Genomic DNA, 14,805 nt, shown 5'->3' on the forward strand with positions numbered 1-14,805 from the left:
ATTATTATTTTGTGGATTAAGGTTTTGAATAAGTTGTCATTGATGTGGAAAAGGAAGAAAATATTGAGAACAATAGCGTATTCTAGCATAATGTATTTTATCAGAATGTATAAAATGATTCTCTTCTCTTATTTTGATTCGACATCATTCTTTTGAATGTTCTTGAGCTATATTGCATTATATGATCTCTAATGTTCGTTTGTATGTTTTAACTGAATAATTTGTATGTTTAGATTCAAACATGAAGAAGTAATGACAGTGGCATGGAAAAACCATCAAAAATCAAAGACATATTCTTCAAGAATGATGACGGATTCTTAAAGAATGGATTATTTATCATAATTTTTTTTGTATATTCTTTAAAAATTGATGACTTATTCTTGAAAAATATAGTGTAGAAAGTTATATATATTCTTTAAAATGTTGTATATATAATTGTTTTTTATGTTACTTACTCTCATTCTTAACCATTATTTCTCACTTTTTCTTATTCTCATAATATATACTATGACGAATACAAAACATGCTCCTATTCTGACAGAATACTCCGTGATTTTTGAAATTTTATGTTATTATCAGGAAAATATGTGAACTTTGCAATAAGATTTTTTATTATTTTGATGCAAATTGTTAATATTGAAAAATATATACAAGCGTATTCCTTAAGAATTTATATTTACAAACAATCACTAGTGCATTCTTTAAGAATGAAAGGTTTGTTGATATGGATTTGAAAAAGCAAAAAGTAACTCCCTAATTAATACAAACTTCCATACTTGGAGTTGAATAAAATGTCTTTAATGACCTTATATACAACTTTTTTTTAATAAAGCATTATTAGTGTGTGATGTATGACACAATAAGTATGGTATACCATAAGAATCTTAGTCATTAAGAATTATAATCTTATGGTTCATATCTAGTCATACAATCACATAATATTTATGATTCATATTTAATCCTATATATATATATATATATATATATATATATATATATATATATATATATATATATATATATATATATATATATATATATATTGGTTTTGACGGGTACGGGGTACCCAGCGGGTAGCGGTTCCAAAAACCTAAGAACCGGAACCACTTATAGCGGTTCCAAAACTTTAGGAACCGAAACCACTTAAGACGGTTCTAGTTCCGGAACCGGCAGTTTTGAGGTTGTTCCGATTCAAAAAGCGGGTACCCTGTTCCACTGATCACCCCTAATTGAGATAATGGTGGCTTCCTTGATTCCTCGATTTCTTCTGAAAACGTTGTTGCAATATAGAACTACAAAAACTATATAATCTTAATCGTCTCAATGACCTTTACATGTGGATTACTAATGAATAAAGTTAAATATAATATATGGTTTTAATGTTATATATTATTGTCATGATTAATTAATGTTTTAATTTATGTCATTGTAGTTATATAAAACAAAAAACATATAAAATGTTACTTTTAACTATTTTTGTTGTAATTTATTTTTAAACAAAGTATTTGGAAACTCTTAATGATTATAAAATAGTATTAGTAATGTTTTTAATGAATTTGGGGTTATAATTTCTATATTTTTTTAACATGACAATTTATGACTTTTAACTGTTCACAAAATAATCTTTGGATTTTCTGTTAAGATCAATTTAAATTTCGATTTAAGTTATCCCTTTAATTCTATATTTAAATTAACAATTTAAATATTTTATAGAAATTATTCAGAAGCTGCGACTTGAAAATGATAACGATTCACATACAACATGTCCAAACTAATAAGTTAAACCTAACATGTTAAAAGTTAAAGACATAATCTATAAGTAAAAGTAAAATATGTTATTTTAATATTTAAATTTAAATTTAGTTAACTTAGAATTATAATTTTTGTTTTGCACTTATTTAATATTATTAACTAAGTTATAATCATTATTAGTTAAAAAGAAATTGAAAAGTCATAGAACTTAAAATGCATATATGGAAATGAAAAATTCATCTTTTATAGCATAGTGTATATATATAGGGTTAGGTTCATTTGAGACCACTTATATTTTGTGAGACCGTGAGACGCATTTGTTTATTTTTTTTTATTTTTTTTTTATTTTTTTTAGTTAATTCATGTTCCGAAAATAATATTTAAAAAAAGAATTTTTTGATTTTTCCATTTATTTTGCATTTTAAAATTATTTTTAGAATATATACAGTGTAATATTTTATTTAGAATATTTCACGTATTTTTCAAAAAAATAGAATTTTTTTTTTATTTTTTTTAATTTTTTTTAGTTAATTCAAGTTCCGAAAATAATATTTAAAAAAAAAAAATTTTAGATTTTTCCATTTATTTTGCATTTTAAAATTATTTTTTAGAATATGTCAGTGAAATATTCTATTTAGAATATTTCACGTATTTTTCAAAAAAAAAAAAACGGATTTTTTTTTTATTTTTTTTATATTTTTTTAATATTTTTTTTAGTTAATTCAAGTTCCGAAAATAACATTTAAAAAAAGAATTTTTGGATTTTTCCATTTATTTTGCATTTTAAAATTATTTTTAGATTTGGTCTCACGGTCTCACAAAATTAGAATGGTCTCAAATGAACCTGAACCTATATATATATATATATATATATATATATATATATATATATATATATATATATATATATATATATATATATATATATATATATATATATATATATATATATATATATATATATATATATAATGGACAAATATTTCTCGTAACACTATCATATGAAAGGGAATCCGTAGATAACACATATATAAACTTAATTGTGTCAATGAAAAATTATCAAGTGGAAACTCATCCTACACGACACATATATAAACCAGATGAGCAGAATACAACCACACGACTTCATTACATAATAATTATCAAGCTTTTATTTCATTACATAATAACTATCAAGCTTGTATTAACTATACAAGTAATAGGAGTATTCTAAAACGGTACTAAAAATCGATCACATTTCCATATTTGTTGTCCAAATAGGGTTATTTTACTTGCCCCCACCATAACTGATGGCTTTATGGAGAATGATTGATGAAGTGGGATTTTTAGGCCATTTGAAGTTGATATATCACCAACCAACATTCAACATATTGGAGGGTAAACGAGGGCCCAAAAGGACGTTAAGTGGTGTTGCTTTTCTGTTAGTCATACTCATGCTTTCAGTCATATCAACAGGTTTGTTTGATGGTTTTTTGAGCACAAACTGTTGTATCAAACTAGCTAGCGTTAAACTCAAAATCTGTTGGGCAAATAAAACACCAGGGCACATTCTTCTTCCACTACCAAAAGGAAGCAATTCATAATGGTTTCCCTTGACATCGATATCCTTGTGACTTGTCAAGAATCTCTCAGGCTTGAATTCTTCGTGATCCGACCATATATTTGGGTCACGTTGCATTTTCCAAAGATTTACCAAAAGACGAGTTCCTTTTGGAATGTTGTAGCCACCCACAATGCAGTCGTCCAGTGATTCATGAGGAACAGAGAGAGGTCCAGCTGGGTATAATCGTAAAGTTTCTTTGATAATGGCATCGAGGTAGACTAAGTTCTTCAGGTCCGACTCCTCCACCAGTCTGTCCCTTCCAACATGCTCATCAATTTCATCTTGGGCAGTTTCTAATGCTTTTGGGTTGTTGAGTAACAATGCTAAAGCCCACGTTATTGTCACAGATGTCGTGTCTACACCTCCTACTACGAGTTGCTGTCAGTAGAAATTTACACCAAACGTTGGATTAGGTTATAGCTCCGTAAAAATTAAGCTGAAAAAATATATAAATGAATCACGTAACAATGAGATCAAAAAGGTTGACTTTACTAGACATGTCGCTTTGATAATTGTATCATGGTCAAAACCCAAGAATTCATCTTTAGAAGCACCTCGAAGAAAGGAAATTAGCGCATGCATGAAGTCTTGGTTCCCTTCATGTTGCTGTATAGACTTATTCTCCTGTTTGTGCTCCTTTAACCATCGGTCAAAGATATTGTCCAAATCCTTCGCAGTATTCTTCATCACTTTTTTGTATCCGCCTACATCCAAACAGTTTAGATAAGGTATAAAATCAGCAACCACAAATGCCCCCAATAACTCAAAGAATTTCTTCACGACAGCCTGAAATTGAACCCCTTCTTCATCATTTGGCGAAAACCTCTTTCCTGTAATAATCCTAACCATAATGTTTAGAATTAAGGTCCCGAACCATTGACTCATATCCACCTTCACCATCTCGGAACTTTCACTAAGTTTGTTCTTTACCCAACTATCATATAAATCTTTAATTGATGCTCTAACTTCTGAAGCTCGGATATGTCCAAGCATCTCAACTCTTCTTTGCGAAAGAACCTCCAACACAACTATCTTGCGCACTTTTCGCCAATAGTCCCCATATGGAGCCAGGGCAAACACCGCATTATTATAGGCCATGATTTGTGATGCCTCTGTTTTCGGTCGACTTGCAAAAGCCTTGTCGTTGGCTGTAAAGCACTCCTTAGCAATCGCAGCATCACTTACCACCAAAGCTTGATGAACACCAAGCTTAATGGTGAAAATGGGGCCATGTTTTTCTGCCATGCCACCTAAAACCTTGTGAGGTAGCTCCGGTCCACCTAAAAGGTGTAAGTGTCCGATTATCGGCCATGCTCCTTTTGCATGTGGTGGCTTTTGGTACTTCCCAGCGTTTTCATTCTTTCTGTGGAGGATAGGGAGTAGTAAACGGTGTACAAGAATAGAGACAAAGATTGTTGCAACAATAGTTGATACTAAGAGGTAGAACTCCATGGCTGAGTGAGCAAATTGAATGCATGGTTGTATTTATTTGCGAACCTATAGATAATAACAGTAAATCTTATGGTGATCCTTTAACGATCAATCATGTCAACCTTTAACAATAAAGTGTAAAACAAAAGACAGAAAAGTTTTATTCTTTTTAATCATTTACCGTTAGGCTCTTTATAGCTTTATGTGTGTAGGTTAAGCTCGTACCCATGTATATAAACTCCATGTTTTTCTATTTCCAAGTAATGAAATGAATCTCTCAAACATTTCATCATCTAAAATTCTAAAAGCTTCTTTTTCCCACTTTGGACATTCGTTGTTGTAATGACCGAATTCACCGCATTTGTAGCATTTTACATGACTCTTGTCCCGAACACGTTCCTTACCATCTTGGCTCCTCCCGGACCCACGACCTCTTCCCCGGCCATGTCCAAAGCCATCCCGATGCGAACCGCCACCGCCACAATGTATACAACCATCCGACTTTTCTTCTCTTGACAACAACAACCCACCATGAACGTCCTCCACCTTCTCGGATGCTTTGATGCGCTCCTCATATGCCTTTAGTCTACCGACGGCTTCATCAAAAAGCATCGTATCCAACTCAAAGCATTGCTCAATCGACGCCACAATTTGAAGAAAGGACTTGGGCATAGAATCAAGTAACCTTTTCACCAAGTCAACTTCTTCAAGTTCATGTCCGAGACTCCGTGCTTTCGAAGCTAAACCACTCAACTTGGCTGCAAAATCATCAACGGTTTCTCCCTCCTTCATACGCAAGCTTTCTAGTTCCCTCTTCAAAGTTGCTAATCGAGCCGTTCTTACCAGATCCACACCCAAATACCGAGTTTTTAATCCTTCCCAAACCCTTTTTGGATCGGTGTAATCGGACATTTGCAACACCATCTCTTCTGGTATTGCTTGAAACAAGAAAGCAAGAGCTTGTTTTTTCTTCTTTGGATCCGATTCTCCACCCGATGTCTTTGCTTCAACAGTCTCCCATATGCCATGTGCATCCATGATGGACTTTACTTTGACTGCCCATACTGGATAGTTGGTTGGGGTCAAAACCGGAATCTGATATGACATTGAATCACCATCTTTTACTGCCAACGCCATTTTTCCTTTCTTATGACTGCCCCAAACTTTTCAGATCCAACCCGTTCCAATTGAGACTCCACTTCCACCAGTCAAGAAAACCAAGCTCCTGCTTCTTCTGTTTTCTTTTACCAGCTGTGAGTAAGCAAAATCAAAACCCACCCGTTCTGATTTCTTTCCGCTTCTCTTCCCCGCTTCTGGTTAGACTCTCTTTAACCCGGAACAAGGATCATCAAGGATGGAGCTGCATCTTTTCTTGTTATAAGAACTTACACCCCCTTCAACAGAACCTTGGTGCTCTGATACCAAATGTTGATTCTGAATTCTGAAATCTCCCACTCAAATGTCAAAACTCACGGATGAAAGGAAGCTCACAATATAAAATAGTTAATGAAAAGAAAAGAGGAAGAGTCCAGAAGTTAACAGAGGAAAAAAAAAAACACATTTTATTCATGAAAAGAGATGGCAATATATAGCCTTATAGAGTACCACGTGAGCATGAAAGTAGCCATATAGTTCTACCCATTACTTCACCTAAAGAACCGATACACCCATGACTCAATCTTCCAACGTCACTTTCTCAACGTACAACTCCAACAAATTCAGTCAAACCAAAATACCTATTCTACCTAATAAACTATTAATAAAAACATAACATATAAAACTATAAATAAATCTAAACCCAACCATATGCATAATCACGTGACCTTGGTAAATAATCGATTAATTCCAACAAGCGGCAAGGGACGTCTCTGCCGGTAGCAACGGTCAACTGGTGACCTTGGATTGATCTGAACAGGAAGGAGCGAAGTGGTGGCGGCCGAGAGATGAAAGAAAGAGATGGCGGCTGTAATATGGGGTGTTAGGTTTAGGGTTTGTGAAGGTGACATGTTCATATACCCGATCCTTTCAAACTTCATTCCATAACAACACCTTTGGTCCCTCCTTGAGTCTTTAATTTTTGCCATTTGGTTTTCCAGAGACCAACACCCCACTAATTACTATTTAATTTCTGAGCCGTAATAATATAAAATAATATTAACAATTACTTTCCGAGGCTCCTAATTTATTATATAATTACTCACTTCAAAATGGGATGTTACAACTGAGTTGATGAGAAACGTAAGGAAAATTAATCATTTTGTTTTTTCTTTTCAAATCCTTCCAAATCGAAAGGAAAAATAGGAAGGAACGTGATCATTTCATTTCTCTCCACCCATTCATTTTAAGAAACTCGGAATCACCAAATTTTTTTACTTTCTTCTCATTTTCACTAACTTTTTTTTTTCTTTTCTCTCGTTAAGTTGAACTCCAGAATTGGGTTAATCTTATTTAAAAATAGTTTTTGTAACACTATATTTGTAATGTATTTGTAATTCACATGTAATTGACATTTAATTTAATACTCTCTCTCTCTCTCTCTCTCTCTCTCTCTCTCTCTATATATATATATATATATATATATATATATATATATATATATATAGACACACACTTAATTTTGACAATGAAGACATTATTATATGAAAACTGATTCGTACACAGCATATAAATACAAGACGAGGAGAGGCTTCATTACATAATAATTATGAAGCTTTTATTAACTATATAAGTAATAGGAGTATTCAAAAACAATACTCAAGATCCATCACGTTCCATACTGGCTGTCCTAATTGGGTTATTTTGCTCGCCCCCATTATAATTGATTGCTTTATGGAGAATGATTGACGGAGTGGGATTTGTAGGTGATTTGAAGTTCATATATCACTAACCAACTTTATACATATCAGTGGCTAAACGAGGGCCCAAAAGAACATCAAGTGGTGTTTTTTTGACATTAGTCGCCCCCATGCTTTCAGTCATATCAATAGGTTCGTTTGTAGGTTTTTTGAGCACAAACTGTTGTATCAAACGAGCTAGCGTTAAACCCAAAACCTGAAGGGCAAATAAAACACCAGGGCACATTCTTCTACCACTACCAAAAGTAAGCAATTCATAATGGTTTCCCTTGACATCAATATCCTTGTGACTGGTCAAGAATCTCTCAGGCTTGAATTCGGTGGGATCTGACCATATATTTGGGTCACGTTGCAACTTCCAAAGATTTACCACCAGACGAGTTCCTTTTGGAATGTTGTAGCCACCCACAATGCAGTCCTCCACTGACTCGTGAGGAACAGATAGCGGTCCAGCTGGGTATAAGCGCAAAGTCTCTTTGATGATGGCATTGAGGTAGACTAAGTTCTTCAGGTCTGACTCCTCCACCAGTCTGTCCCTTCCAACATGCTCATCAATTTCCTCTTGGGCAGTTTCTAATGCTTTTGGGTTGTTGAGCAACAATGCTAAAGCCCACGTTAATGTCACAGATGTCGTCTCAACGCCTGCTGCTAGGACTTGCTGTGAACAGGAATTTACACCAATTAAAAACTCGTGGATTAGGTTATATAGTTGAAAGGCTGAAGAAATATTTAATGTAATAATGAAACACTGAGATGAAAAGGTTGAGTTTACTAGACTTGTCGCTTTGATAATTGTATCATGGTCAAAACCCGGGAATTCCTCTTTAGAAGCACCTCGAAGAATGGAAATTAGCACATGCATAAAGTCTTGGTTCGCTTCATGTTGATGTATATACTTACTCTCCTGTTTGTGCTCCTTTAACCATCGGTCAAAGATATTGTCCAAATCCTTCCCAATATTCTTCATCAATTTTTTGTATCCACCCACATCCAACCAGTTGAGATAAGGTATAAAATCAGCAACCAAAAATGCGCCAAATAACTCAATGTATTTCCCTGCCACAGCCTGAAATCGAACCCCTTCTTCATCGTTTGGCAAAAACCTCTTTCCTGAAACAATCCTAACAATAATGTTTAAAAGCAAGTTCCCAAACCATTGACTCATCTCCACCTTTACCATCTGTGACTCTGAACTTTCAGTAAGTTTATTCGTTACCCAGACATCATATAACTCTTTAACGGATGCTCTAACTTCTGAAGCTCGAATATGTCCAAGCATCTCAACTCTTCGTTGAGAAAGAACCTCCAACACAAGCATCTTACGCATTTTTCGCCAATAGTCCCCATATGGAGCACGGCCAAGCACCGCATAATTATAGGCCATGATTTTCGATGCCTCCATTTTCGGTCGACTTGCAAAAGCCTTGTCATTGGTAGTAAAGCATTCCTTAGCAATCGCTGCATCACTCACCACCAAAGCTTGATGAACACCAAGCTTGATGGCGAAAACAGGGCCATGTTTGTCTGCCATGTCACCTAAAACCTTGTGAGGTAGCTCAGGTCCACCTAAAAGGTGTAAGTGTCCGATTATCGGCCATGCCCCTTTTGCTTGTGGTGGCTTCAGGTTCTTCCCTGTGTTTTCCTTATTTCTGTGGAGGATAGGGAGTAGTAAACGGTGTACAAGAATAGAGACAAAGATTGTTGTAACAATAGCTGATACTAAGAGGTAGAACTCCATGGCCGAGTGAGCAAATTGAATGCGTGGTTGTATTTATTTGCAAACCTAAAAAGCTAAGATATTGTTTTTGTAACCTTGTGGTGGTCCTTTAAAGATCAATCATGGTCAACCTTTAACAATAAAGTGGATCCAATTGATTTATATATACATCTACATCAATTTGTTGGACATATTTACCCTTGAGGATAATTAAGTTATTAAAAGTTAAAACAGAAGACAGAAAAGCTTTATTCTTTTTAATCATTTACCGTTAGGCTCTTTTTAGCTTCATGTGTGTAGGTTAAGCTCGTACCCATGTATATAAACTCCATGTTTTTCTATTTCCAAGTAATGAAATGAATCTCTAAAACATTTCATCATCTAAAATTCTAAAAGCAAATAGTATCAGAGCGTCTTCCGATTCTCATACTCTGATTGTTTCCCCAATTTCAATCATCTATTCCTTTTTTTTTTGTTCTTTCTATTCTCGATTTTAATCATATCGAGTTCATCTTCCATTCGGTTGATCAAAATTCATCAAATGACATAAATTATACAACTTATACATATATTTTGTTTTTGAAAGAGAATACATATATTTTGTTAATTTATCATAAATATCACTACCACACAAGCCCCTGTTGACAGAATTTTACAAACATTCCGTAAGAGACAGATTGGTTAGAGAGAAGTATAAAAGTACCGTTGTGATCCGATTTTTTTTTTTTTTGCAGGATTAGCAATTTTAAATCTGTACTAGTTTATGGGTATATTTGATAGTTTTTCTTTTAAATAATTTAGACGATTATCGACCGAGTATTATAGTTCAAAAAATCCATTGATAATGCGTAAAGTTTGCTTATTTTCAAACTTTTTTAGATTTAATAGATTAAATGAAATTTCCTATTTTCATAATTATGAATGTTAATAATAATATTCATTATTATTTTCTATCCTAATAAATGAGTTCCCAATTGACATGTGGCAATTGTTAAGACCCCTCTCCCAACGAATTTTCCGGCTCAAAGTTTGTATGTGAAGTTCCGAAAATGCCTTTTCTGCCTCTTAAAACCCCATCCGCCTTCATTCTCCCTATGACGTTGGAAACAATTAAGAATTTCAAACTTCTATGCAACAAATCAGCTCCCAAAAAATCTCAAGCATTCATCCATTCCTAGAAATCAATAATCACCAAGATTTTCTGATCTTGATTACCAAGATCGGAACCAATTTCATGGAAATCCAATATTTACACCTCCTTAATCTGTTTGTGCAGGATTTCTCATATTTAATTAACTTTCATTGTCCAAGTATTCCTTCTTTACCTTTTTTTTTTTATTCTTCTTGGTTATTGAAATCGATTGCTTAAAGTGGGTTTTGTAGGTTCGAAATTTTTGGAACCATAATACCCTATATGTTCTCACGTATGCTTCTTGAGGATCAAAGAGGTAAAACTAATCGTATTTGAAACTGTAAGGTTGAAGCTTCTTGGGTTGCAGCCCATGGATAATGGACCGGGTTTTGGGTCCAGGTATAAAACCCAATGTGTCCGGCTGTAAACATCCTCTGCTCACTATTCATTCTTCCAGCTGTAAACTCACCCGAAAACTCTCTCAATTACTATTCATTGATCCATCTCATTTGTGTTTGAAACACGAAATTGATTGTTTAATCTTGTAGGTATGCGTATTCCGACTATCAAAATGCCATTTTAATAGTAAAATGACCTTGAATCGAAGGATTAATCGAAGAAGTTGAAACTGTCGGCATTTACGGTTCTTGAGCTGTTTACGGCCATTGAAGGGCTTACAGTCATACACCCGTTTACGCTTGTACACCTGTTTACGGCCGTAGACTCCCTATCTGACCGTAAACTCGATTTTTCAACATTAAATACTGTTTTTAACACTTAATCTCCATTAAAGCCTAATTAAAATTTTACATGAGTAAAACCTTCAATGATTAAATAAATTATTTTATCACATGGCTTGGTCAACTGCAGATCAAAGTGGATGGAGTCAAGTTTGCTGATAGTCACAATTTGGCGATCCTTTTGGTTGACCCTCGAAAAGCTCATGGTGAATTCAATTCCATGATCCATGGTTTGAAGAAATGCTACTTAGCTACTGCTCTACTGCTCTGACTCTAAATCCAGTGATCTAGCAAAGCCTAATTAAAGAGTTTTGGAAGACTGCAGTAGTAAAAAAGCGGAATGGTGGCTTAATGTCTGTTGAAGCTACTATTAAAGGAAGCAAGGTCGTTGCAACAGAGCAGATAATCCGGGAGGTTCTGAGAATTGAAGACCAACCAAGTTTCCTCACCGATATTGAAATGGATCAAGCTCAAGAACTTCTCAGTAAAATGGGATATGAAGTAGAATGTCCTCCAACCCTCAAGAAGTTGTTACGGCCATACTGGAGGTTTCTAGCTTATGTCTTTGTGAGCTGCATCTCGGGAAGGAGATCTGGAGCGGATGAAATCTCTCTACTAAACACAGGTGCAATCATCGCTTTTGCTGTTGGACTTGATTTCAAATTCTCCAAGTTCATCTTGAACGAACTTATCAGGAATATTAAAGGAAAGAGAAGAGATAAATTTCTCATGTACCCGAGGTTCCTTCAACTGCTCATCAACAACCAATTCCCAGAGATTGAAAAGGAAGGAGAAACTTTAGACATGAAATCCCTTGGGTCACACACAATTAATTTAATTAAACAGAACCGTCATGGTATATTTATGTTCTAAGGAAAATACCCTTTTGTGAAGTTTGGGGCATTTGTTGAATTGAATGATGCATCTGAGTCCAGTGATTCCTCTGTTCACTTGGAATCTGAAGACGATGTTATTACCATCTCAGAGCATGAAGAAGCAAATGTTCCTCCTGTTGCAATTGAAGTAGAGGAACATGACACCATGATCAATGTGGAGGTACAAAGTGACTTCAACAAGAGTCAAGATACGGGTGGTGATGGTGATGATGATGGTAATGATGAGGGTTTCAGTGATGATGACTCAATTTTTGGTGGTAACCTGGCTAGACATGATGATGTGGAAATGAATTTGACTTTGTGGATGACTATTTCCCACCAATGAGGACCTTGACTCCTTCTTTGATGGTGTCTATGAAATTGCTCAACCGTCAACAGAGACACGGGAAGTGGATAATGTTCAAGAAGCTACACCTCCTACCATTGAACATATGGCCAGTATTCCAATTGATACGGATGCAGCATCAAGGAATCATCCCCTTAATGTTGATGTTCCAACTTCTATGCCATCTGTGAGTGATCCGCTTGTGACACATACTTCCCGGCCTCCATTGAAGAAAAGAAGACATGATCCGAGGTCGGGGGTACTAATTCAGGAACAGACCTCATCGATTCAGCCGACAATCACAGCACAAAACTCTACACCAATCATTCAGACTCAAGAAGGACCTAGCAATGTATTTGAAACTGGGAGTTCTTCATCTCCTAGAGGTTCCTTCCTCCCAAGAACTGATCATGACATTGCTTCTAAGAGATATGCATAGTTATTGGCAGCACAAGAAGCAACAGGCCTTCCTCCTCGCGGAAAAGGCATATCAGTTGAGGAACGTAGATCTGGGGGAGTTGAGCCTTCCAACACAAAGCTCATGGTTGAGATTGGTGTATTGAAACATACGATCATTAAAAAAGATGTTTTGTTAGGTAATCTTAACATTTGTCTTTCAGATGTTGAAGTTGACAACAGGGCCAAGTCAAAGAAAATAACTGATCACCAAACTCACCTTGGAGCTTTGACTGCATGCTACTATGAATTGAAGAATAAAATTTATTAAGAGCTTGGTTAAAATGCAAGTCATCTGTCGTTCAACCAGTAGCAACTGAAGGTCCTTCCAGCGTCCCTGTCCAGCCTTCTCAAAATGACAACCTTGTGGATCCTCCACCTCCCAGAACCACACGAATTGTCGATCGATTCGAAACTGAACCTCTAAATGCTAACACTCGAATTACTATCAAGCATGCTAAGAGAAAAGCTACTACTGATAAGAAACTGATGGGTTTTAGCCATAAGAACTTTCCTATGTGCGCATGCAAAACCCTAATGCTTGGATCTAGGCTTTCTAATTAAACATGCTTTGAGTCCAAGACTTCTAATGACTATTTAAGAATAAGAACAATGTTAAAACAGATCTATAATCATACCTTTGAATTCCTTGTTGATCTTGTTGTCTTGGAGCTTCTAGAGTCACAATTGTCACTCCTCTAATGGCTTACAAACACCAAATAGCAAGGAGGATGATTTGGGAGAGAGTAGAGGGGAGGAAATCGGCCAGGGTTCTCTTACTTTAGATGAAGTACCGATTTCCTTATGCCATAGGGTCTATTTATACTTGTAGACTCCTTAAGGGTTACAACCTAAACCCTAATTGAATAATCTTCTCTTAAGGCGATCCAAATCCATTCCTTAGATAACCCTTGGACGATTTGAGCTATCCTTTAGCTTCTAGAATCCGTCCAATCCATATCTATATGGATTTACAGTCTAAAGTTTAACTATCAAACAATTGACAATTTATACCCTTTTATTTAATTAATCTCTTTAAGTCACCAAATTAATTCCAATTAATTCTATGACTTATATTAATCAAATAACAATATATTATTCTTTATATTATTCTCATAATATACTAATAATAATTACTCTCTCTTAATAAATCATCCTATCAAGTTGCTATGGTGAAGGCAACCCAAAAGGACCATGCACAACCGGGTCAAATACTTGCCTAATATAGTTGCAGCCTTAGACACTAATCCAACAGTCTCCCACTTGGATAAGTCTAGTAACTGTATGCACTAGTACAATTCAGTTTGCAATCGTAGCTCTCAAAGACGCTGTCAAACTCTGATCTAATCAATATTGTCCTTTAGATAAGGGATCGTACAGTCCTCTGTTAGATATCATGCTGACAATCCTATGGAATGGTTAGTCAAGCATTTAGGTTTCTCGATCTCTGATTTATTTGACATAGAACTTAATCGAACACATCAATTCAGTTCTGACCGGGCCCGACACATAAGTCAAATCAAATCATCGAGCGGCCGAGATATCGCTTTTACCTTCTTAGATAAAAGTTACAGATAAACTTCGACTTATATGCATTTACTTATTCATTAATCAACTATACACAATAATGCGTTTTATAACATTAAGTTACCAATGCATTTTCGCATTATCAATGTACAATCAATTAACAAATAACAAACCATATATCTAGGTTTTAAGAATATATGATATTATTGTCTTGCGATCACCCTTTTATATCATATTCCATAAGGTGATTCCAGCAAGCGCGGGTTTGTTCCAATGCTCAAAACTAGTTCATAAGCACTCATGAACGTCGCAGCAACCCTTTGCTATGTCTAATACCATTTAGACAATCTACGCACCAATTCATGACAATC

At 35.1% G+C, this 14,805-nt stretch overlaps 2 protein-coding genes across 2 annotated transcripts; both read right to left on the reverse strand.

Moving 5' to 3' along the window:
• Nucleotides 1-2,838: 2,838 nt before the first annotated feature.
• LOC111917447 (cytochrome P450 CYP82D47) lies at nt 2,839-4,836 on the reverse strand. The gene is made up of 2 exons (XM_023913139.3): nt 3,848-4,836; nt 2,839-3,733 (listed from the first exon to the last, which is right to left on the reverse strand). Exons 1-2 carry the CDS (start codon nt 4,805-4,807, stop codon nt 3,101-3,103), a joined length of 1,593 nt encoding a protein of 530 aa, XP_023768907.1. The 5' UTR covers nt 4,808-4,836; the 3' UTR covers nt 2,839-3,100.
• Nucleotides 4,837-7,401: 2,565 nt separating this feature from the next.
• On the reverse strand, nt 7,402-9,406 carry LOC111917446 (cytochrome P450 CYP82D47). The gene is made up of 2 exons (XM_023913138.3): nt 8,414-9,406; nt 7,402-8,299 (listed from the first exon to the last, which is right to left on the reverse strand). The coding sequence occupies exons 1-2, from the start codon at nt 9,377-9,379 to the stop codon at nt 7,670-7,672; spliced, it is 1,596 nt and encodes a 531-aa protein (XP_023768906.1). The 5' UTR covers nt 9,380-9,406; the 3' UTR covers nt 7,402-7,669.
• Nucleotides 9,407-14,805: the final 5,399 nt, after the last annotated feature.

This window comes from Lactuca sativa, chromosome 4 (assembly GCF_002870075.4).
Source record: "Lactuca sativa cultivar Salinas chromosome 4, Lsat_Salinas_v11, whole genome shotgun sequence".
NCBI classification, from domain to species: domain Eukaryota; kingdom Viridiplantae; phylum Streptophyta; class Magnoliopsida; order Asterales; family Asteraceae; genus Lactuca; species Lactuca sativa.

Excerpts from the sequence above, each read along its gene's own strand:
- LOC111917447 (XM_023913139.3), bottom strand. The coding sequence starts at position 4,807 with ATGGAGTTCTACCTCTTAGTATCAACTATTGTTGCAACAATCTTTGTC. Across the intron at positions 3,734-3,847 it reads TTATCAAAGCGACATGTCTA|CAACTCGTAGTAGGAGGTGT; the intron begins GTAAAGTCAACC and ends TTCTACTGACAG.
- LOC111917446 (XM_023913138.3), bottom strand. The coding sequence starts at position 9,379 with ATGGAGTTCTACCTCTTAGTATCAGCTATTGTTACAACAATCTTTGTC. Across the intron at positions 8,300-8,413 it reads TTATCAAAGCGACAAGTCTA|CAAGTCCTAGCAGCAGGCGT; the intron begins GTAAACTCAACC and ends TCCTGTTCACAG.